General features: G+C 42.1%; 1 protein-coding gene across 5 annotated transcripts in view; it reads right to left on the bottom strand.

The window, feature by feature from the left end:
* Window positions 1–26,435, bottom strand: part of LOC127660994 (potassium voltage-gated channel subfamily KQT member 5-like) — a 249,356-nt gene that overhangs the window by 39,608 nt on the left and 183,313 nt on the right. For all 5 annotated transcript variants that reach the window (XM_052151514.1, XM_052151510.1, XM_052151511.1 and 2 more), the window contains exons 2-3: window positions 13,847–13,937; window positions 2,036–2,162 (exon numbers count right to left, since the gene is read on the bottom strand). In XM_052151514.1, coding sequence (XP_052007474.1) covers window positions 2,036–2,162; window positions 13,847–13,937 — 218 coding nt within the window. The remainder of the gene's footprint in view (window positions 1–2,035; window positions 2,163–13,846; window positions 13,938–26,435) is intronic.

Raw genomic sequence — 26,435 nt, 5'->3', positions numbered from 1 at the left:
AAGAAAATATTTTGTCACTGCTAGTTTTGGTCTTCATAATGATTTTCAGTAACAATAATAACCTTGGCTAGAAACTAAGAGCTTGCTGTTCTTAGTAGCTTTCTGAGACATCAGGGACAAAGATATTTCAATAATTAGGCTGTTTCACTTGTGTACGTCTTTCTCCCTGTGATCAGAGAAAGAGAGAAAAGCAGAAGAGAGAGAGACAAGAGAGAGAGAGAGAGAGAGAGCAGAGAAGCCACAGCCTTACAGAACAGCATATCTGATCCGTCAATGTGCACTGAAAAACCTCTCCAGCTCCCAACATGTCTTAACCAGGAATAATATTGTTCTTCACTCAAATCACCACTGTGATATTTTCCTGCTGAATGTTACACTTAAGGTTTGAAGTAAAAATGTTTTTCCTTGTCACATATGGCAAAGGTGGCCATCACAACGTTATTTGAAATTTGAAATTTACCTTGAAGGTTGCTACAAGGTAAAAGTGGAACATTGAGGAGCACAAGCAGATGGGAATGAATGCAGATTTATGGACCTTGAGAACAAAAGTTTAACTATAATATGGAAATCCAAAAATCATAACAGCTGTGCCACAACCAATAAAACAGTTGCCAGTCAGATTGGATGCCACAAATGATCATGCAAACTGTTCAAAGGACTATGGAAGTGTAAAGCTTTTCAGAAGGATGATGTGAAGGTGGAAATGTGCTTGTTAAGTTCAAAACTGTGGGCAATTATAAATTATACTCTCCTTTGTCTGCTAAGAATCATGTTCCTGAATCAATCTTCTGAATAATGTGCCTTAAAAGATCAGGTTTAAAAGATACCTGAGGTATGATAAATCTTCAAAATCATGCCATACTGGCCATTTAATTACTTTCTATTTTTCCCTTTTTAAACAAATTATTAATACAAATGTCTTCAAATAAATGCTTTCTAACTTTTGCTTTTGGCTTTTATGAAAATGGCAGCATTTATCCCTGATTAAAGCTTTCAATGATCTCTTAACCTGTCCAATGTAATTTTCTTTGTTTTTCACATAAAAAAATAATACTCAGCTGAAACTGACAGAATTTGCAGGGATCTTTAAGGCCCCATTTGATTTATTTTTGTGTTACTCATCGTACGTAAGTGTAGGGGGGTCAATTGATCATTTGATATTTATGCTTGAGGATACAAAAGAATTCTGGTTCACCAATAAATTCAATTTAGTATTTCAGATTGGATTAACAGGGAAAATTCAGGTAATTAAGTTAACTTTTTTTAGTCATAATGCTAAATGTGGCCCAATAGATCTGAATTCACTCTAATTAATACATTATTTAAATGATTATTTATTTTGTATTCACTGAATTAATTAACTTTATGTCTTTTAATATTTGCCATGTTACCTATATGAAAAAAATACAGTTGCATACAGTTTGAAATGAACATGTTTATACTGTATTCGTCTGCTGGCAGTACAGATTATAGAGGATGTGGTTAATTATCATGTTAAGGTCAGTGTGCTTCATTAAGAGACTGACGGGCTAGGTGGTATTCAAACACAATTTGTAATGGGACATGCTGAATAAATGTCTAGAATATGGAGGGGAAATTGTGCTCTCTCTGTCTAATAATTCAGAGTTAGTCACTGTGCTGATGGGACTCTGATGGAGCTCTGTCTCTTAACAAATGGAGATGAGGATCAGAGCATGACACACTGATATATTCACACTGGAGCCTGAAATTACCCTAATACATCACAATACCACATACCACACATGTGGGTGTGTACTTGTGTGTGTAATAAATACAAATAGCATTGGCTGGTTATTGCCTCTAATCTCTTTCCTCAATAGGGAATTAAAAGAGAGCTCATGAAAATCGTTTTGTTTTAGTCATTATGTCAGTCATCGATCCAGGGCAGAGATGCTATCATTACCCCATCCGTCAATATCCTCACCAACACGGCAATCATCCATCATCCTGTACACACACACATATGGTACACGAGCAGCTTGCACACTCACAGAACTCGTGGTTTTTATCTTACCGATGACACAGAATGGTTTTCTAGCGAAGCGCAGTCGACCTTGCCATCCCCTGTATCGACAGCAGCATCCAGCAGACCAGATGCGTATGATGTACTCCAAACCAAAAACAACAATCATCACAAACTCCTGTAAAACACAAATGCATATAAACACCTTCAATGATATCATCAGAACAACAATTACACAAGGAAGCCCCACACATATAAACATAATACATTTTACATATGGTATAACAGTGTTTCTCAACTGGTGGGTTGCTGGTCTTTTGTGATAGGGTCCCGAGCAGTAGGGAAAGAACAATGTCAGGGTTCTTCCTCCACTGAAACATTTTTGACAGCTACCCAAGCTAAATTTCAGGCTGCTGAGGCAAATTTATTTTATATTTATCTTGTATTTTTAAATATGGGCCGGGCTTCCTTTCATATGGTGGTGCAGACTAAAAAACTGATGCAACCCATTTCAATTCTAGCGAAAATTGTATAGTTCAAAGCCCTTCGGAGGAATTCAAACCTCTCGAAAAGTAGACAGCCCGATATGCTAAACAGAACTGACAATGAAAAGAGACAACACTGTGCCATATGCAAAAATAAAGTTTTTTTCAAATTACAGTACACATCACTTTTACTAAAATGTATCACAATTTAAAATTAGTAACAGTAACTGTGATCTTTAAAAAAAAAAAGAAAGAAAAGTAAATACAATAAATACAAGTTTTTTTACTGTGGTGTTTCACTACGTGATTTCCAATGTAAAATCTGGGTCCTGAACCACAACCAGTTGAGAACCACTGCAGTATAATGGTTATGGGTGCTTCTTCAATTAGAGGAAATTTTCTGTCCCCAAGAAAGATATTAGAGTAGATAAAATGTTTGCTCGCTTCTTTTAATAAATCACTATAATTACTTTTCTCAAATTTTTAAAAGTGTCGACAGATTACATTTGCACAGTTTATCTATTTTAGATTTGTCTCTCACCCAAACTTTTTAACTCACACTCTACATATGTTTTTGTTTTGTTTTTTATCAGGGAAATTGTACTTTTTCATAAGAACTTAGCAATATTAATATATCTTACAATTCATACAAAATCTTTGTTGAAACACTGACCCTTAACATTTACTTAGTTTAATTATTTTAAACCATGACTTGCACAATACATAAGAAATATTGGCATTATATTAATGATGTTAGCCAGAGGGGAACTGGCCCCCACAGTGAGTCTGGTTTCTCCCAAGGTTATTTTTCTCCCATTAACCACAGAGGGGTTACCAGGATATCATGTTTGGGGGGGGCATTTGGCTTGTTTGGGGGGGGCAACATAAACAATTGAAAAAATCGGTGCAAAATTAAGCTATACTACACACAATCTGTTTTAGTGCATATCTTTTTCTAAGCCAGGAACCCAGAGATAGTCTATTAGACTATAGGGCTTAAACTGGATTTTTGTTGTGTCAGACCTCACTCATCTGCTAGCGATGGAAAAATATGCACAAAACAATCCACTTTTAAATTTTAATTTATCATCAGATGCAGAGGCGTTTCCAGCATTGAAGGACATCCGGGGCTTAGCCCAGACAATTTTATTTTCACACTAGCAACCACTTCCCTGTAGTCCAAAGCTGGTGAGAGGGTATTCTTTGAGTTTTGCTCTGGCTGGGCCTGTTTCTACAGTTCCTAAATCTTCCACTCTAGTACTATCCTCAACATCCTCTCTCCTCCCTGAATCATCTGTGATGCAAAAGAACAGATACAGCACATAACTTATTGCAAATCAGCTTCAAACAACTAATTCATCAAGTGCTACATATGTCAAAGTGTAGACCAATACCATTGAAGAAAATGTATTGGGAAGAGCAGATCAGTGGGATTGCCCTAAAATCTGTCATGATTCTTGAATTTTCATGTACATTAACATAAAGTCATCACAAAAGAGTTATATTATAGTGAGTAAAGTGAGGTAAAAAAAAAATACTGAATATAAATAATTTATATTTTTTGACATCAATAGTCAAAATGATGTATAAGATCCTAAGTTAAAGCAATACATGAATGACTTTAGTCTAAGTTCATTGACACACTATGGCATCGAACTGTATATAATTCTCATCATCTCTATGAGAATAATTAATCTGTCAAAATCCTTTCATTAGGATCATTGAGATAAACAATGTTTCACTTTTAACTTTCTCTAAAGTAAAGTGACTGATTAATTGTTACCAGTTTCCATGCCTGATTCTGGCACAGCTGCTGCTGCTGCTCCTCAGTCTGTTGCTCATCTTTGCTACACTCTACAAAACCATTTAATCAAATCAAAGTGTATATTTCCTACAAAGTAATATAACAAAACAAGTCACACATACATTTTGTGTTAATGCTTATTGGTTATCACCTGATAAACAAGAAAAGTACACTCAGAACGGGGTTTGAACCACAGTCTCTGGCATGAGAGGCGACTGCGTTAACTCGGAGCTACCAAGCTGCATCAATCTAAACAAGGAGGTTAGAGGCTACAACTCTGAGGTTTAGCCTACTGTGGGTGAAAGCCAGCTAGATGATGATCTTAAGACTTTAAGGACAAAAACAAATGTGAATTCTTACCCACTGACTTCTTTCGGAAAAATCCCCAAAGCCTCATTTGCTTAATTTTTGCTGTCTTTCCTGCTAATTGCCGTTAACTCGCCACTAAGTAACGTTAGTTGATGTCAACGACTGTGCAAGCTCCTCCTCTACCTGCTGCATATTCAACAGAGAGGAAGAAACGGAGTCGCCCATAGGCTACTGACAGCAAAGGAACTTATTCTATAGGCTAGATTATGCCTATGTCTATTTTTACAGGCTGTATGTGCAAAGCAAAAGCACAATGAAATAAGGCAACTTATGATTTTGGGGGTTTACATAGGTTTTTGTCCGGTTTCATATTTGTCAGTCAACTATTCAAAATACATTCGGGGCTACACTCAAAACATTCGGGGCTGAAGCCCCGGCAAAATCGGCTGCCGCCGCCTCTGATCAGGTGGACAGATTATTTCTCAAATTCTCAGGGGAGGCAGAGATTATCCTAGGGGAGGCACTGCCTCCCCTAGACACGCCCCTGATTAACCAACATCTTATGGAGTTTTGTGTTCCTTGCCACAGTCGCATTCGGCTTGCTCACTGGGGTTATTAATACAATTTTTTAAACACAATTCACAATCGTATTTTATCAAACTACACAATGATGACTCATAGATATTAGTTTCATTTTCTGTTCATGTCTGATCCTCTGCAAAGCTGCTTTGAAACAATGTGTGTTGTGAAAGGCACTATACAAATAAAAATGTCTTGAATATATATATATATATAGGGTTTCTTCGTTTGATATGAACTCTGTAATTTAGGTTTAACTAATTTAGTATAGTATCAATATATATCATTCAGTTGATAATGTATGGTCCATATGAATGCTGTTAAAGCTATAAATAAACATGTCGTGGGCAGATGCGTACACATTACAACGCGGCAAAAAAAATTTAATAGAAAAAGCCCCGCACTACAGTTGTAGTTTATAGCGTTTCATCAAAGACTTCTTCAGGCGTTCTATTGATTTCTCGGAAGATTCTTCCAGTTGCAAGTTGCAAGTGTTTCACTGTTACAGTCTTGATTTACTCAGGAAATTTCTCCAATGAGCCTGGCAATGCACTCAACTGAACCAGAAAATGTTGATGGTGGTGGAAATTGTCCTGTCCTCATGAACTGATGTCAAACCATTTTTATTGACCTCTTGGATGGTTTAATTCACACAAAAAACAACCTCTCTCAGAAGTATGCGATGACTGTAAGTTCCTCAATTTATTTTTAGAACGAACACGAGAGTATTTGCTAAATCAATGTTTTACGATGTAGTTAGTTTTCGGGAAGCTCAATTTTTCTTGTAATTTACTTCCATTTTACTCACATATTTATGAAACTATCATGAATGAGGCCCATTGAGCAGTCATTGCCTCTATGGTTATCAATTAAAGCTTTCTTGCTGAAGAAAAACTATTTTATAACTTTTCTTAAAATTAGAGATGGCATATGAATTTCCTGAAAATCATAACAAAAAAAGTAAATAAAAAAAACATCCTGCAGAGTGAGGCAAAGATATGAAAGCCCCAAACAGTGAGGGAGAGTGCAATATATATATATATATATATATATATATATATATATATATATATATATATATATTTTTTTATTTTTTTAATATATTTTTTAAAGTACATATGAAAGATAATCCTTATTATAACATGTATTGTATGGCTGTACAGTTTTCATGGCCATCCATGGTCCACCATTGGGGACTGCGGTCATGTCTAGTTAACATAATTGACCTCTCAGCTATTCCAATACTACCATGTTATTGATCCCTGCTAATTGCACTATTAGCTAAACCCCAGCTGAGTTGACAGAGGCTTTTACCTGATTAAAACATCTGCCTGAACAAAGAGTTTAAAAAACAGAGAAACTCCTCTCAGAACTCAACACCATGCCTTCACACCATGCATTTACAGTAAATTAAAACTGCTCACTGATGCTGTGTGCTTACAATCAGGTGTAGAATCAGATAATACATAAAAGTGTGTAATTTATGTGCTAATTGCATTACCAAATGGATTTGCAAAAATAATGACTGCTTTCAAATAAGTTTCCCAAACCCCCATCATATATTGGTTGGATAATTGGACAATCTTGCCTTTCTGTTACCCCCATCTATGGGGGGCAAGAAGCCTGGGATAGATTTAAAACTGGGCTATCCTGATTCACCGTGACAATCAAACTGCGTTTCCCATGGCTTGACATAACACTGTTTGCTTATGTTGAGTACTATCTGACACTGGATGCTGTGCAGGCCCTGCTTTCCCACCAGTGGGGGAGGTGCCAACTTCCCTGCTCTCAGGTTAGTTCAAGGCTTATGATGAAAGCATACACACCTCTCAAGACAGACTCTTTGGCTGCTCTGCTAGGATTATGGTGAGACGGAGGTGTTCTATCACTAAAAGCATCATGGTGCTTTGTATTGTTTCCTGAGATGAACCAGCACAACATCTCACTGCAAGAATGAAACCAGCTTAGCATAATACAACTTGGATCAAATGGCCTAATCTGAGTGATTTTCTCTTAACATGAGTAATGAAGTCTTTGTAGGGATCTTTCAACACCATCAGAGAATAACACTGACATCTGATGATAACTTGTTTTGAAAATTCCCATAACTAAATATTGCATCGAATTTCGGGTGCATATCTTTGTTCTGCATGACTACTCAAATTTGCTAGCCGACAAACCATTCAGAAAAGTAGTCGACTGCTTGGCAGGTAAATCAATATTTCATGCAAATGACTCACAAAAATATCTCATGCACCTTGGTGTTTCAGGCAAGTCCTGCACAGCACTGAGTGGAAAGAAAGTCCATGCAGCTGTAATGATGTGGGTGAGAAATTAAAGTGCACATCCCTGCTAAAAACATAGCTTTAACCAGTCTAAGATGGGTAGGTCTTAAAGGATTAGTTCACCCAAAAATTCTAATTCAGTCATTGTTTACTCACCTCTGTGTTGTTATATGACTTTCTTTTTCTTAACACAAAGGAAAAAATAAATAAAAAAAATGTAGTGCTCATTGAGGTCATACAATGGTGACCACCTCTTCAAAAGTCTTATAAATTATTCCATGAGACACATGATTGTTATGAAAGCATACTATATGGTTTTGTGAGAAACAAACCGAAATCGAATGTATTCTTTAGTGAAAATGTTCACGTACCATTGATCTCCTGTGCTCGTTCATAATGGGGTATAAGAGCAACAGTTCAAGCTGCGCCCTCGCAACATTGGGGTGTTAACTAAAACAAACAAATTTTGTTTATCTAAAAACAGGTCCTCTACAGCAATAACGAAAACAGAACACAACACAGCTGGACACAAAACAGAGAACAGGATTACTAAAGAGTTTGTAGTCAAAGAACTGATGCATTTTTATGCCCATTCTATTTTTATACTTGGAGTACTCGGAAATCAATCAGAACAAAGAGTAGGCTACAGGCAGCCCCAGTCACACCATGTCCTAACCTGACGGCAAACGACACGCTATAAAATTTATATTTTCTATGGAGTTTTTTTCTTAACCAGCAGTTCCCCGTCTGTCGCTCACTTCGACGTTGTGTCAAAGAAGCGACACTAGGGGTCTCTCTTGAGCACCGAATATACCTCTGATCTATGAAAAAATGAGCAATACACAGCGGCGTTGAAAGTCCTTTTCAGGACGCATTTTTATAAAGATGCCTTTCCGCCCCTGTGTAGTTCCTGGATGCGTTAGAGTGCTCTCCGCTTCAGACGGCCACAGGCGCTGTCTCGTGTGTCTGGGCTGCGATCACACCAAGGCAGCATTTGTGGATGGTTTATGTTCTCACTGCGAGAGCATGACCATGGCAATGTTGCAGTCGTGGCTTTCCTTCAACCGAAGGAACGCCACTCCAGCTGCCCCCGCGTCACTCCTTCCCACGGGATTGAAGACAACACGGCTGGCGATGGAGGCGTTCTGGGGATGGCAGCGTGCTCTGTTGCCTCACAGCCAGCCTGCCTATCCTCTGGAGCCCCCCGAGCTGGATGAGCTCGCCGCTGCATCGGAGAGCGGTCCGTCATCTTACGCGGGTGACTCGTCTGGGCTGCCACCTTCGGGCCAGCACGCCCAGGCTGAGGCCGACGCCCAGATATCAGCCGCCGCCAGCGTGGGGCTGGACTGGAATCCTCCGTCTTCCCCACAGCCGTCGCGGCTGGATGATTGGTTCCTGGGGTCCGTGCGCCGCTCATAGCCACGCCCCCCCAGTCCCTTTCTTCCTGGAGGTGCATGATGAGCTGACAACTGCATGGAGAGCACCACTCTCCACTTGTCACAAAGCCCCTCACTCATCCGCTCTCACTACCCTCGACGGCGGAGCAGCCCACGGGTACACGGCGATACCCCAGGTGGATAGGGCGGTTGCGATCCACAGAACGCCGCCACCTTGTGCTCCCCTCCAAGGCCTGTAAGACGATGTCATCATTGGCCGCCAAAGCCTACAGCGCCAACGGACAGGCCGCTTCCGCCCTGCATGCCATCCTGCAAGTCCACCAGGCCAAGGCACTCAAAGATCTGCACGAGGGTAGTCCTGATCCCGACGTGCTGCAGGAACTGCGTTCAGTGACCGATCTCGCCCTCAGGGCCACAAAGGCCACAGCGCAGTCACTTGGGCAGGCGATGGCCACACTTGTGGTTCAGGAACGTCATCTGTAGCTGAACTTGGTCGAGATGCACTAGACGGACAAGACATGCTTCCTCGACGCCCCCGTCTCCCAGTTCAGCCTCTTCGGCGACACCATTGAGGACTTTGCCCAGCAGTTCTCCGCGGTGAAAAAGCAGACGGAGGCCATTTCACACATCTTTCCCTGCTGCAGACCTGCCGCCATAGGCCAAGCCCCATCTGCTTGACCTGCGGCTAAAAAACGTGCAGCTCCGACCTCAACCCGGGCCCAGCTCTCAGCCCCCGCGTCGAGGCCTCCACCGGACCTCCTCCTCAGTCACTAACCCGCCCACTGCCGGGTGTGCGGAGCAAGGTAAGTGCTTCGAGTCTTTTCTCAGCACCAGAGCCTCGGGATGCACCTTTGCCTCCCGACGCTGTACTACCTGCTCCTGCACGCTGCGAAGCCCCGCCGGGTACGTCAAAAATAATCGTCCCGTTAGTGCCCCTAGCACGGATCTTGGATGCGTGGCTTTCACTTCTCAACCTGTCACGCTGGCTGGCCAGGACCATCAGACTCTGTTACACAATTATATAAAAATAGATTGGCCCTTTCCCTAAAGACGACCCTGCTGATCGCGCTCGCTTCCATCAAGAGGGTCGGGGACCTACAAGCGTTCTCTGTCAGTGACACTTGCCTAGAATTCGGTCCGGCAGACACACATGTGATCCTAATACCGCAGCCGGGCTACATGCCCAAGGTGCTTACCATGCCCTTCAGAGACCAGGTAGTGAACTTGCAAGTGCTGCTCCGGGAGGAGGCAGGCCAAGGCCCTTCTTTGCTGTGTCCGGTACGTGCTTTGCGTACCTACTTGGACCGCACGCAGAGCTTTAGATGTTCTGAGCAGCTCTTATTCTGCTTTGGTGGACAGCAGAAAGGGAACGCTGTCTCCAAACAGAGGCTCTCCCACTTCTCGCCATTTCATTGGCCTATCACACCCAGGCCGCCCCCTCCTTGCGGGTCCGAGCACACTCAACAAGGAGTGTTGCGTCCTCATGGGCACTGGCCAGAGGCACCTCCCTGGCAGACATATGCAGAGTGGCGGGCAACCCCTAATACAATTGCGAGATTTTACAATCTCAGGGTAGAGTCAGTTTCGTCCTGTGTTTTCTCAGGTCCGAGACAGTAGAACTCGGTAACACGCTAATGGACTGACCGGGTGGATCACTTGCACCTAGCGCCCTTTCCCTCGGTTAAGGTAAAACTGTGCGTGTTTTCTCCCAGGTGATCCCACTCACTCGGCTCCCTGGATGACTCCTCCATAGCCCCCTGGGTCCGCAATTCAGTGGAGGAATTTTCTGACCCAATCCACTGCGGGTACTCAAATCTACCCTGTACTGGAATAGGTGCTCCACAGGTCAGGGCTCCTACGTGGACTCCCCCCTGTATGTATTTTTCGCGGTACAGTCCACTTACGAGCGGACCCGCATCTCCCTTGGGCAGTTCCTATTGCCCCCGGTTGCCGTGTCTGTAGCACACTCCTCTCTCCGAAGAGGCGGGATCTACCACCTCTGCCCTCTCTGGGCAGGTGTGGTCTCCGCAGGGTCTTTTCCCCCTGAAAGAATAGGAAACTGGGTAAGACACCCTCCTCGATGCGTGTAAGGGCCCCAGCCGTTGACTGCGAGAAACATAGAGAGAAAATAGGCCCGGCTAGGCTCGGCCTGTTCCCTGGTTGGCAAGCATCGCCTTGTTCCTTGTTCCCCTGTCTAGGGTAACTCTAAGGATTCTGACGACTTTATGGGGCATTGGGGGAAGGGTACGTGCAGTCTGATACAGCTGGTCGTTTTGGCACGTCAAGTACCTGCCCGCTCCTGTGTCAGCAGTACACGTACACGGCTCAGCGCATGGCATGATTTAAATTGGACCCCTAGTGTCACTTCTTTGACACAACGTCGAAGTGAGCGATAGACGGGGAGCGTCTAGGTTATGGATGTAACCTCCGTTCCCTGATGGAGGGAACAAGACGTTGTGTCCTCCCGGCCACGTCGCTGAGCCGAGCCACTGTTGTGGCCAGACCATTTCTGGCTCCTCAGAAAAATCCTGAATGAAACAGATGAATTTCCCCGCCTTTATACCCGTATGCTCGGGAAAGGGACAGGCAAATTCTGTCTGCCAACTCCTCATTGGCCATTTTTCATAGATCAGAGGTATATTCGGCGCTCAAGAGAGACCCCTAGTGTCGCTTCTTCGACACAACGTCTCGTTCCCTCCATCAGGAAATGGAGGTTACATCCGTAACACTAGACGTTACCAGTGATGGTACAGAATTGATGCATAGAAATGCATCAATTCTTTGACTACAAACTCTTCAGACATGTTTATTCAATTCTGTTCTCTGTTTTGTGTGCAGCTGTGTTGCATTATGTTGTCACTATCACTTTGACCTGTGTTTAGATAAACAAACTGTCTCGTGTGTATTTTTGCTTGAACGCCTCAATGTCATGGTGCGTGAATTGTTGCTCTTATTTATGCCCTATCATGAACATGCAGAGGAGATCAATGGTCAATTAATATTTTCACTAAATAATACATTAGATTTCGGTTTATTTCTCACCAAGTCTTATTGTATGCTTTTATAACAATCATGAGTCTCATATAATAATTTATTACAGTGTTCTCTCAACTGGAGTGTCAAGTCTATTTGGACTGGGTCGCTGACAACAGGGAAAGAACATGCCATGGTTCTCCCATTAAAATTATTTCTGCGGCTGCCTATGTGAAATTTCAGCTCTTTGTACATGCAAAAAGGCTTCTCATCTGCAATGTGATATTTTGGCAGTGTAATGAACAACTTGCGGCAACGATCAGCTCTCTGATCTACTGTATCTCTGGCGTGCACGCTCGCTGCGCATCAATGCCCATTTGAATTCTAGTGAGAAATGTTTTCTCAAACAGGCAGACCCTGACATTATAAACAGCAGTGAGGGGGAACAGAGCAACACTGTGCTATGCGCCAATATAAAGTTTTTTTTTAAATTACATAATTATCTATGCAAAAATGTTTCACAATTTTACAGTAGTAACAGTAACTGTGATATTTTACCAAATGTTATAGTTTTATATTAAATAATCTATTAGGTTGAATCTGTACTATTTTTCATAAACACTATATTATATTACACTATGTAACACAATTTGTTCCAGGGTAGTAAGTGTTATCTCCTAATTGCTTATGCCTCAAAAGTACAGACAATGGCTATTATTCCCCACAAACTTTGCTTTTGTGACCAGGACAATGAGAAAACGGGCAAATTTGTGTCTTTTCATTCACAAAAAGTCATAAAAAAAACCAACACATGAATCCAAATTAACATGTATTTATACTAAAGTAATACAAAATTGACTACAAAAGATTTAGAAGGGAGTAGATTTTCGAGATTTACGATTATACTGTAAATCACTTTCACAAATCAGCCCTCAAATGTAGTCTCCCATCATGTTCTCGTTATACTGTCCTTGGTAGCCCAGTATATTATATATGATATTTCAAAATATCACTGACCTGGTCACAAAAGCAATGTTTGTGGGGAATAAAAGCAATTTTCTTTACTTTTGAGGCATAATCAATTAGGAAGTAACACTTTACTACCCAGGAACCAAAAAAAAATCAAATAAATGTACATAGGGGGTTTTAAAGTCTGGAACTCCAAGACTTGTGGACAAATTAGGAATAAAGTTTTCCTCCTGTGCAAGATATATTCTGTCAGATTGATGATTGATATTGGGAAATAACCTGGATAATAAATATAATTGGCTTATATATAAAAGTTATATAACTTTTAAAAAGGGGAAGAGAACTTCTTTTTGTTGTTGATATCAACCAAAAAAAAATTATGTCAATTGATACATTCATTTATACTTGAAAACCATTAACAAAACTATGCACGATAAAAGAAAATGCTACCCAGGATACATTAAACACAGTTTTTTACTATAGTAGGTCGCCCCTTGATGTCCAGTGTAAAATCTGAGTCCCAAAGCAAAACCATTTGAGAACCACTGATTTATTAGACTTCTGAACTATATTTTAGCAGAATTTTGAAGCTTGAAGTGGTAGTCACCATAAACTGCAATTATATGACATCACTGAGCAAGATTTTTTTTTCAATTTCTCCCTTTGTGTTAATAAAAAGAAAGTAAGTCATATAGAGTTATAAGAACACAGGGGTGAGTAAACAAAGACTGAATAAAAATTGTTGGGTGAACTATCACTTTAAATTATTTAAGCTGGTCTTCTATCCTGCCTAAGCTGGTATTTACATTGCAGTTTGCTTTTAACTTGCTTTGTGAATAGGTTGACTTTATTTACACTTATAAGTAATTCAAATATATTTGGATGTTACAGTTTACTAAACAAAACTAATGTCACTAGGCTACAAGTGCAACCGATGTCATATGATCCACGACTTGTCGACATAAACGCAATGCGACAACAAATTAGCAGAACTAATGGATGAATCTGTGCAACCCGTTCTCCATGGGCAAATGGTGGATGTGTGTTTGTGCATGTCTCACCAGTATGAAGAGACAGTGATTGGAGAGCTGCGCATGAGCAGGTATGGTGGAGAATACAGATAGAACCAGACAGCCGAACACCAAGGTGAACCTGCCAGTAAACAAAAAAGTAAAGCAAACATTAGTTTTCTGTTTGTGCTATATAGCTGTTGTCCCTGCTGAAAAGACTGTAACAATATTCATATGATAGGCAAAATGTTAGCCTCCATTTTCACCAATCACTTGGAAAAAGATGCAATAAAGAGTGAATAGTGACTGAGGCTATCAGCCCCTAACATTCTGTCTAGCATCTTTCCATGGAAGACAGTCAGTCATAGAAGTTTGGAACGACATACAGTAAGTGTTAGTAAATTATGACAGAATTTTCACTTTAGCTGCCTGGAGGGGACACCAGCATCCACAACACAAGCTAGTGAGCATGCTGGGCTTTTCAGCTGGAGTGACTGTATACTGTTCCATGACTGAGCTGAAACTAAAGGTTTCTTTGTTGTGATGTGAAAGCACCTTAACAAATCATCAGAATGAACCCTATTAAAGAGCATTTAGAGTGGCATTAGATCACAATAAATTCCAATGGTGCTTTTAAACATCTGTTTAGTGACTGAACAGTAAACATAATAGCTGGTGAAGATACTGGAGGACCTGAATTGCAAGCTGTGCACATACGCACACTCACACAAGGCCATCTTCCATTGCAAACCATTACTTCCACCATCATTAAAACTGCAGAGATTTGTTAATGATGGATGTACATCCTGCATAACCCTGTCACATCGCACACCCTCCAGCTATCTGCCACTGTCCAAGAGATATTTACAGGCTGAGGGAACATACTGTATGACAACTGGATGTTGTTGATAGATAGTGCTGTTTTGAATTTTTTGTAAATACTGTGTAAAGAAGTTTTTCATTTCTGCAATTTTGTGTGACAATTTTTGCCATCTTTAAATTGTATTATGACATTCTGTTGGCCATCATCTCTCTAGATATCGGTATTGGCATTGGTCATTCACAAATCCAAATTTGTTGCAGACTAATAACTGTTTATTTTTCCGAATGACCCATTTGCAGCCTACAGTGCATTAAAATAAATGTTCTGCGCTAACAGGAGAGGGTGCTTTGCAGTTTAAATATTAGAGTATGTCTATATACTATACTGAATACTTTTATTTAAAAAGACCAAGGAAAATCATGTTTCTCACTGAAAAATAGAAAAATGGCTTGGTGAGGATTTTGTAATTACTACAGTTTAATTTAGTAATTTCTTTGAATCTGAGCATAGTTGACTAAAACTTGTCAGTCACAGGATAGATCAGAGTAAAAGACACAATTTCAGTCATTGATGTTGACTAAATGTGTAGTAACTACATTTTGCCTTTGCACCATTTATCTGACAGGCCTAAACTTGGCATCATTCTCCCACTAATGCTTTCACTGTGGATGAAATGTGAATAGAGTACATTTGAGAGGTGTTTATTCAGTAGGTGTGTCTGCGTGATTGATGACAAATAAGTTGTGAATCTGTTAACAGCTGTTATCACAATCCAGCTGACAGCCCTCACCTGTTCCTCTGTCCAGTCTTTCTCTTTTTTCAGTGAGACAGCCCCTGTCTGACCAATGCTTCACCCTTTTACTGCTTGGCTAACACATGTACACCCACTCAAATACACACACACAGCCCAGACTCTTTCAGATAATGTGAGGGCTTCTGTGAATCTCATAACATTTCATACTAGAACAATCCCTGAAGACTGGATTGTGACAGAATTTATGAGTCATTGCAGGATATAGCACTTTCCATATCCTAGTGGTACAGCAGACCACAACTATTATACTCAAACTGGTGTTGTGCTACTCATCTAAAACATTTAAACATGCATATAGACAAATGAACAAAGTCTAAACAAGGGCTTCTGCAACAATAATCACTGAAACCCAAAAGACACGCAAAATGTAAGCAGCAACATACAGTACAACACAAATATGCGCTCAAACAGCACCATGTCAATTCCAATCAAATTTTTTAAACTAACAAAAGAATTTTTATAAATAAAATAATAATCTTTGATAATTTTTTATTGCATACATCTATAAAATAAATTATTTAGCTGCTAAAGCTGAAAAAGAAAAAAACTTTTTTTTGGTGGTAAATAGCTTTTTTATCCCAGCTTAATGTGCAGAAACAAGCATAAGTAAGCCATTGGTTGGATAATTTTCTCAAAAACTGTAAACACCATCTCTTTGCTCATGCAGATTGATAAAACAACATGGTGACTGGCATGTGTTGGGGGTGGGACTATCTGTTTGTTTGATCCAAAATTATTCAGGGGCATATTCAGAGGCTGTTTGAAAACAATTTTTATTTTTGTAAATTAGTTCAGTGGCACTAGTGGGGCAGAACACACTTTAAAAATAAAAATAAAAGTTTTTTGTTTGGTTGGTCTTATCTCACCTAAGGCACCAAGTGAGCCAGGAATGCCACTGGTTCCCTCTCAGAAAATAGGAGCATGACAGCCCTGTATATCCAGACCAATCTTGCAATGCTATTTCAAGGATCTGTCACACTCAGAGGTGGGGCAAATTAAAATAATAAAGCAGAAAGGAATGGCTTTTTTTGCAAACAGCAGCAGCACTCCGTTCTGTGCTCAAGCCAGACAATGTGTCTCTCAGCATTCAGAACTGTGTGGTCACAGCATCAGTCTCCCACAGACCCAGACATCCAGCTTCTAAAGCTCTGAACCCAAGAGACCTCCATCCACCAGTAAAAGGTGGGGGGGATTACAATAGCAGATCATGTTTTGGAAGCAGCCTGTAAGGGGTTTAAGAAACATTCCGACCGACAATGAGGACATGCACTGAGTTGAAATTTAAATTATTTCCCCATGAGCCAGGCCACCTGCAGTGTGTACTGTTTGACCAAACATGACACAGTAGAGCAGGGCTAGTCAACAGATGGCCCGCCAATCACTTCTCTGGCCCTCCAATTGATTTTGATAAAAAAAATTCAGTCTGAAACATCCAAGATCTCTCTGTGCAAAATTCAGCGGCACGGCATCAGCGTTCATCAGAAGCGACCCATGGTTAAGTTTTGGACCGGAGTGCGAGTGTTTAAGCTTCTCTGGGCAAAGTTTAGCTACAATGCTTTCCAAAACATGAACCAGCAACATTGTAGGTGAGCATATCACATCTTCAAATCAAAATGTATTTATGCAAATTGCCAAGCTGCTGGTTGCAGTCAAACATACAGACTTAAAAATGTAAGACAAGAAACAAGAAGACAATAAATGAGAAAAAAAATAAATAAAATAAAATAGATGAGAAGAGACGAGATGAGATGAGAAGAGAGAAGAAAAGAGAAGTGAAGAAATGAGAAAAGAAAATAATCGAGAAGAGAAATGAAGAAAAGAGAAACTAAGAGATGAGAAGAGAAAAAAAGAGAAGAAACGAGATGAGAAAAGAAATGAGAAGAGAAGAGAAAAAAAAGAAAAATTAAGAGATGAGAAAAAACGAGAAGAAAATGATAGGTTGTCCCTGTTTCTCTGACAATCGGCTGGCTTAAAAGTCAGTCTTTGCATTCCTGACAAGATTAATACGATAATTCATTTTCCATTGGATTAATATGAAATATAACGTACGTAATCCACCGTCCCAAAACACAATACAGTCTGAGTTATAATGACTGCACTGTGAATTATTGCTTGTACAAATAGCCTGTGGACATCTGGCTCTAATTTGGCTTGAGCCCCTAATGGCTCTCCCCTGTCTGAGGAGGAAGGCCTGGACACTGGCTGCTGTTTCCATTGCAGCTGGAACAGAGTGCGTAACACAACTTAGACTTCTGACCAGATATGCACACAGGCCTGGGTTAATCACAAAGTAATAACAGACAATAATGAGGTGAGGCTCAATGTCACTGCACTGTCTTGAGATTATTAGAGCAACTGGGCTTTAGGTGCTGATGAGGATGCAGAGGAGGAAGACTGATAGTGCTTTGTACTACATGTCCAAACATTCAAAAGGGCTTTTCACTGAGAGGGTGAGATTACATCTGGATTTGAATATTTGAATGCATAGGGCAGGTGTAACACAGACTCAGGTAAGTTGGGATCCATCAGCAGTTACTTTATTGAACTCACAGAGATAAACAGGCAATGGTCAAGCAGTGGGTAAGCAGGGCAATCGTAGACAGGCTGAGCACGTAGTGAGGCAGGCAGATCGTCAGGGCAGGCAGCAAGTGGCAATACGAAGAGGCAGGCAAGAGTTTCAGGTAGGTAGGTAGCAATCAATCATAGTCAGAGAGGTAAGCAAGGTCGGTAGGCAGAGAATCAATCAGGTTTAGTAGTTAGAACGCTCAGTAGTGTAACCGGAACAAACAAGACTTCGCAGTGACAATGTCTCCTCGGGAGACGTCTCCTCCTCCGATCTCGGACCACCGGCGGGTTTGAGTAGGGAGACATCGGCTTGGTTGTGATGGCAATAGGTGCGGAGAAACCTGGTGATCTCTTGGTTTAGGCGTTCCGTCTGACCGTTAGACTGGGGGTGGTACCCCGAGGTGAGGCTGACATTGATGTTGAGCAGTCGGAAGAAGGCTCGCCATACCCTGGAGGTAAACTGGGGTCCACGGTCCGAGACGATATCCTCGGGTAGACCGTAATAGCGGAACACCCAGTGGAGGAGGAGTTGTGCGGTTTCGAGGTCTGTGGGAAGCTTGGAGAGTGGGATTAAGCGGCATGCTTTAGAGAAGCGGTCGATGACGGTCAGTATAGTGGTGTGGCCTCGGGAGACCGGCAGGTCGGTGATAAAATCCACAGCGATGTGGGACCAGGGACGGTGAGGTATGGGGAGTGGTTGAAGAAGCCCTGCGGGTGGTTGCTTTGGGGTCTTTGCCATGTTGCAGGCGGAGCACCTGTGCACGAAGTCGGTGGTGTCTTCTTGTAGGGTCCCCCACCAGAAGCGGTTCTGCAGCAGGCGTGTAGTTGTAGCGATCCCGGGGTGCCCTGAGTTTGTGGCGTCGTGAACCCAACGAATGACTCTTTTGCGGAGGCTGCGTGGTACGAAAGTCCAGTTGGGCGGACAGTCGGGCGGAGGCGGTTCGGTCGCTTGGGCCTGGGTGATATCAGCCATGATGTCCCATTGGATTGGGGCCAGAATTAATGTGGGCGGAAGGATGGGTTCAACACTGGGGCTCGGGGGCATGGTGTCGTGCTGCCGGGAAAGTGAGTCGGCCTTGATGTTCTTGGAGCCCGGCAGATAGGAGATGGTGAAGCGGAAGCGTGTAAAAAACAGCGCCCAACAAGCCTGCCGAGGGTTGAGCCTCTTGGCTGAGCGCAAATATTCCAGGTTGCGGTGGTCCGTCAAAACTTGGAAAGGGTGTCGAACTCCCTCCAGCCAATGTCGCCATTCCTCCAAAGCGGCCTTCATTGCCAAGAGTTTGCAGTTGCCAACGTCGTAGTTCCGTTCCGCGGGCGAGAGTTTGCGGGAATAGAACGCACAGGGGAACAGCTTGAGAGGATTGCCCTGGCGTTGAGAGAGGATGGCACCAATACCTGAGCTGGATGCGTCCACTTCTACTACGAATGGGAGGTCTGGGTTGGGATGGTGCAGAATGGGAGCCGAGGTAAAACGTTCTTTGAGCTGGCTGAATGCCCGGAATGCCTTGTTGGACCAGTGAAGCTTGGTGAGTCCCCCCTTTACCATGGTGGTGAGAGGCGCGGCGACAGAACTGAAGTTCCTAATGAAGCGGCGGTAAAAGTTGGAAAATCCTAGGAATCTTTGCAGCTCCTTCACAGTGTTGGGTCGTGGCCAGTTTAGTACCGCCCGCACCTTACTCTCGTCCATGGCCACCCCCTCTGGGCTGATGATGTACCCGAGAAATGCCACAGTGGTCAAGTGGAACTCGCACTTCTCTGCCTTGGCGTAAAGTTGATGCTCTGCCAGACGCTTTAACACGGCTCTGACCTGGGTGATATGTTCCTCCAGTGAGTTGGAGTAAACCAGGATGTCGTTGATGTAGACGATTACACACTGATTGAGCATGTCTCGGAAGATGTCGTTGATGTAAGACTGAAAGACGGAGGGGCTATTAGACAGGCCGAAAGGCATCACCAAATATTCATAGTGGCCGTTTGTGGTGGAGAAGGCAGTCTTCCACTCGTCCCCCTCTCGGATGCGAATGAGGTTGTAAGCGCAGCGTAGGTCCAGCTTGGTGTAAATCTTGGCGGACCGTAGTTGTTCGAGGGCCGCGGGAATTAAAGGAAGTGGGTAGCGGAACTTTTCGGTGACGTCGTTGAGTCCACAGTAATCGATGCAAGGGCGCAGAGATCCGTTTTTCTTACCCACGAAGAAGAAGCCGGCTGAGGCTGGAGAGGTGGATGGCCGAATGAACCCCTTCACGAGCTCCTCCTCTATGTAGGATCTCATAGCTTGGGATTCGGGTTCTGACAGGGGAAAGATGCGTCCCTTGGGTGGTGACATGCTGGGAATGAGCTCGATGGCACAGTCGTGCGCGCGATGAGGTGGGAGCTGCGCTGCCTTGACCTTGCTGAAGGCTACGCTTAGATCAGCGTATTCAGAGGGTACCAGGGAGGAGGCGTGAGGGGCTGCCGAAATCCTGGTGGAACCTGCCAAGACAGGTGTGGGGGACGTTAGGCATTCCGTGAGGCAGTTGTCGCTCCACTGTGTGATCTGATGATCCCGCCAGGAGATGTGTGGGTTGTGCTTGCGTAACCAGGGATGGCCGAGAACCACTGGGTTGTGGGGCAAGTGAATGATGAAAAAGCGTGTGGTTTCCGTGTGCAGTGCCCCCACCTGCAGAGTCACGTCAGTGGTGGTGTAGCACACGCGACCGGTCCCCAGAGGGCGCCCGTCTAACGCTGCCACTGCCAAAGGAGGAGTACAAGATATCAGAGGAATGTTAGCGCGTTTGCACAGTGACTCATCAATAAAGTTACCCGCCGCTCCTGAGTCAATCATAGCATGAGTAGTGAGGTTAGCAGTGACGTGAGTGATTTGGACGGGGACTAAAAGACAAGAAGCAGTGAGAGTTGAGGTAGTTATTGGACTCCCCGGATTGTGATGGGCGTCGCGGGCAGTTAGCGCGTTGATGCCCAGCTTGACCGCAGTAGAGGCAGAGGTTGTGTGAGAGGCGGCATTCCTTTTCCTCCTGAGAGAGGTGTGTCCGGCCGACCTGCATGGGTTCGGGTTCATCGTGGAAGGAACAAGTCGGGGCTGCCGGCGCGGACCGCTGGGTTGGTCGCCTGGAGCGGATGAGATTGTCGATCCGTATGGCGAGCGTAATGAATTGATCGAGGGAGATACCTTCGTCACGACAGGCCAGTTCAGACTGAAGATCGGCACTCAGACCCTGTCGGAAGTGGAGCTTGAGGGGGCTTTCTGGCCAGCCGGTCTGCGTAGCAAGGGTGCGGAAGGAAAGTGCGTAGTCCGGTGCCGTGCGATTTCCCTGACGCAGGGCTAGCAGCTGTTCGCCCGGGCTTTTGCCGCTCTCGGGATTGTCAAAGACGGTGGTCAGGCTGCCCATGAAGGATTCGTAGGTCGACTGGGTGAAACCCTGGTTGGACCAGATCGCGTTAGCCCAATCCAAAGCTCTGCCCGTGAGCACGGAGCACACAAAGAGGATCTTACTCTCGTCGGTGGGGTAAAGTGCCGGTTGTTGAGAGAGTAAGACCGAGCACTGCATGAGGAACCCCTTGCACTTCGAGGGTGTGCCGTCAAACTTCTCAGGGTGTGCGAGCCGAGGGCCGGCGATCGGCTGGTAGTGAGGGGCGGCGTCGGCCGTTTGGCTGGCTTGAGGCACGGCGGGCGCCAGTGCTGGCTGGCGGAGAGCTTGTACAGCCCGCATAATTTCATCCACGGCGGACGTCAGGCGGCCGAGTTGGTGGTGCTGGGCTGATAGCTGACTTGCTTGGGCGGTGAGTTCTTCAGCCAGACGTGATATCACTGCTGGATCGATGTTTGGCGAAGTCTTCTGTAACACAGACTCAGGTAAGTTGGGATCCATCAGCAGTTACTTTATTGAACTCACAGAGATAAACAGGCAATGGTCAAGCAGTGGGTAAGCAGGGCAATCGTAGACAGGCTGAGCACGTAGTGAGGCAGGCAGATCATCAGGGCAGGCAGCAAGCGGCAATACGAAGAGGCAGGCAAGAGTTTCAGGTAGGTAGGTAGCAATCAATCGTAGTCAGAGAGGTAAGCAAGGTCGGTAGGCAGAGAATCAATCAGGTTTAGTAGTTAGAACGCTCAGTAGTGTAGCCGGAACAAACAAGACTTCGCAGTGACAATGTCACTGCGTGAAGCTTAAGTAGAGGAAGCTGGAATGGGAATCAGCTGTGAATTAATCAAGCCCGGTATGTGGGTGCACGGGTGATCAGAATTCAGGTGAGTCAGATCTCCGGTGGCCAATTGCAGAGGTGCTCTCGCTGGCGTTTGTGACAGCAGGCAGCGGCATCAAAATCTGATGAAAGATTCAGTCTGATCAGATATTTTAGCTAGTTCTGGAGAGGGTTGGTTTGTTTGTTATTCATTTATTTTATGTGTAGGGGACTCCACAACATGAAATCTGCCTAATATTCAATAACTAATATATATATGTATATAGTTTAATGTCAAGTTGCTTGCTAAGGTTGGGAAGAGTCTGTGTGCTGGCCTCATAGGAGTGTGTTCACACACAGAAGTATGTGGTGGTACTACTCCAAATTTACACCACCACAACACCTACCACCGGAAGCACAAATACACAAACCACTTATATATTTTGAACACCCATTGTGAATCAAGCCTCCTGAATAAAAGCTTTGTTTCCACTGGCAACCACTGAGTGTATTTGGGAAAGAGAACTATTGAGATGCATATCAAAGAGAATTCAGGGATCCAGCTTCAAAAGAATATTCACATTTCATTGTCACAAAATGTATTTAAAAAAAGAATACATCTTTTGGTTCTTTAAAAAGCGAAGTGTTTATATCTTAAAGATTTCTAAGATGAACAGACCCAAAAGAATATGCCCAGGCAGACCAGGCTGGGTAATCTGGTCTGTTTTTATGGTTTTAAAGGGGTTTTGGGCACTTTTCAGCTGGTCAGGCTGGGAGACCAGCTAGGCTTGGTAAAGGGATAATCTCTCACTTTTAAAGTCTTTTAAACAAGAGGTTTAGTCTAATCAGGGTTGATGCTGTCCAGGGTCCTGAAACTGATCACATAATGCCACTGCTGCATCAATATGACTTCCTGGCTACAGTAGAGCAAGACTGAGTCAAGATTGTGACCTTCTGATAAAATAAAAAGACTATCTAATTATCATTGAAAATATAAAGGTATGCAAAAAAAAAAGTATAAAAGGGGTGGGGTGGGGGGTGTTCAGAGACCTCAGTGGCTTGTGTAAAAGTAATAATAGCAATTTCAAAATTGACTTCTGATTTACCTTTAAAACTCCTTTAATTAGTTCCTCTGACATAATCAAAACCCAGTGGGCAGATCTTTTTCTAAAGTAGATTTATATTTTTTGCTTCAGTTTGAGGTTAATTTGACCACAGCAAAAACTCAGTGTAGAACAATACATTAAGCGAAATCAAAGTAGTATATCTCCAGGGGTGAAAATTTCATCAAAATGTTGGGGGGGACAATAAACATAACAATTCTCAAGAGCAATTTTTGAAGGGGACACCAAGGTTTTTTTTGTTGTTGCCCCATTTGCATTTGTATTATTTTATTTCTTAAACAATTATTTTAAGAATATATCATTATATTATTTACAATACACATATTTTAATGATACTTTGTATCCCCCTGACCCCCCTGACATTTCTGCCTATGTATATCTCTGCAGTGTGTAGCGCAGTCAAAGAATCTTAGCATGTTAAAATGTATTGAATTTAAATTTTAGACCTGGAGTCTCAAAAACTCAAACAGAAGTACATTAACATTTTTCATGGAAGACATTTAAAGTGTTTTATCAAGTTGAAATTGTTTAACCAGTTCACATAAGATTAGCTAAACAATTTAGTATTAACCTTATAATTAAAATGTTAAGTATATTATTTGAGCTTTTAAAATGGCATTGGGGTCCTCTCATATCTGAAGCAGAACATGAGGGTTAATAGTCAATAGTGTTACAAATAAACAAGCCCTTATTAAATACTGCATATTACACATTTTAAAAATGATGAAGTAGTGGAGCTTTGCAGGTTTCTATATACCACAAGCACTTTACAGAGGGAGGCAGTTCCCCAAGCTCTTACTAACAGCCAAATAAAACACAATGTAAGCCCATAAACTGCATACTTTACCATTGTAACTACAGCTTGAAGACACCACAGCAGTTGGGTTTCACTTTTTGCCTTGCTTAAATTTGGCTGACTATGGAGGAGGTGGGGGATGTGCTACACCGTGCTGTTCCACCTCCAACAGTTTATCTTGGGGAGGACAGCGAGCAGGAACAGACAGGATATACCACTGCCAAGATTCTATTAACTAATCCTGCTGTTTATTCAATCGACTTAAGTATCTTACAAGGTTGATGGGCTAGATGAAACACGCTGTTTTCTTTCTAAGCAACAAAACACAATGAAGCCAAAGGCATCCAAAGACCCGAGAGCCTTCAGCTTAATTGCAATGAAGAAAATGCAAACAATTGTGGAATTGTTGGAATCAATAATAATTTGTTGTGGTTATGATGATCTTTATTCAGTAAACCATACCCTTATATTGTAAGTGTATTGTTTCTGTAGACACAGTGTATTATAATAATACATAAATTTTCAGTGTTCAAACTCTCTTATTAATAATATCTGCCTGGCACTACAATGAAATAGTTGATGGAAATAAAAAAACTATTTTTTGTTGCACAAGGGAGAAATGTTTTGTCTGTTTTGTGGGACAGGTTGCTTGGTTGAATGGACAAAGTTTTTCTTTTTCTTTTTGTAGTTTTGTTGAGCATTGAAGTTTCATAGTTTGGTAACAAGCTTTAAGATACTGCAACAATAAGATAATAAATAAGATGCTCAGACATGGCCTCAGACTAAAAAAAATGACTATGGATTTACAATTTGTTCAGGAGAAAGATAGAGAGTCAAAGAAAAGAAAGACAGCTTATAACCGATAATATATATATTCTTTCTTTTCTTTATATATATATATATATGTATATATAAACTATGTACACACAGTTGAGTCTATAATTTTCCACCCCCTTTCAGAATTATTACAAAATATAAAATATAATATATTAGGGTACTAATACCCTTCAAAAGCTTAATTTAAGATATTTACATACATCCCACACAACAAATTAAAAGCTATTTACACAAATCATCCTGTTCAAATGTTTACATCCCTTTGGTTCTTAATTAAGGATGGGCATTCATCAATAATTTGGTATTCAACTATTTAAACTCATAAAAAACAAATATTTGAATATTCTATCATTTAAATGAAGGTAATGAATGAGAAAGAGGTTGTAAAATATATTTTTTAGTCATAAAAAAACAAGCTTCTAATTATAATCAAAACAAGCTTATATCATGTCCTGTGTTTATAAACAAGTAATGCATGAAAACATAAAAAGAATAGAATGAAAGCATTTAAGCTCATGAAAAGAGAAGAAAAGGAAACTGCTAATGAAGTAGGCTGACGCAGTTAACATACAGGATTATACACACCAGTTTAAATGATGGAATGTCCCTTACCTCAGCTAGCATAGTCTTTCTCGGATGCCATGTTTGTTGTTTACAGAAGCGTTGCAGGGATTATGTTGCTATGGGGATGCTGCTTTCTGACGAACTGCACATATATGAGAGTAAATTGTACACCGCTTATCCAGTACATTTAAACAGGAACCCAGCTTTCTCTCAGTAAGCCACATTCTCACAATAACCCACTTTTATGGTGTCCATTTGAACGTACTGAGTGACAGAACCGTTTGCTCAACAAATGTGATCAACTTGTGTCCACACTCAACAGTTCCACCCAGTGCATTCTGTTATAACTGCCAGTTTTAGTTTGTGTGTTCAGGATTTAACATGCATCTCACTGTATATATGGCGAGCAAATCAAAACTTTGTGAAATTCGAATAGTGTTTTTACTATTCTAATAAGTATTGCAGAACGAATATTCGACTACTCGTGCACATCCCTATTCTTAATATGTATGTGTTGCCTTCTTGAGCGTCAGTGAGCATGTTTACATGCACAACATGAGATTTGAAATAATCGCTGAAATTGTTCTCTGCTTTTGACATCAAACCGTGAAGAGACATGTGTTCAACAAGTGTGCTCGTTGGATAAGATGATGAGAACACCGCTAAAGGTGTGTACATGTTACACAAAATCGGCGTAAAGGGCAAAAATCTACTTGTGTCTACCGGTTTAATAGGTGTAAGAACGTGCATTTAAACACGCTAATTGAATGTTTGCACCTTTTGTAATAGTTTAGTTTAGAGTACCTTAATTGTAATAAGTGTCAAAAGCTAAATCTCAACATCATAAATCGACTGCTGGGAAGAAATGTGTAAAAGATGCTGGGAAACCAAAGACTGAGAAGAACCTGGAGGATTTTTCTTAAGAACAGTAGACAGCTTAT

This window comes from Xyrauchen texanus, chromosome 20, assembly GCF_025860055.1.
Source record: "Xyrauchen texanus isolate HMW12.3.18 chromosome 20, RBS_HiC_50CHRs, whole genome shotgun sequence".
Classification (NCBI taxonomy): domain Eukaryota; kingdom Metazoa; phylum Chordata; class Actinopteri; order Cypriniformes; family Catostomidae; genus Xyrauchen; species Xyrauchen texanus.
The sequence above is the reverse complement of the archived record's forward strand: the minus strand, read 5'-3'. Positions and strand labels throughout refer to the sequence as shown.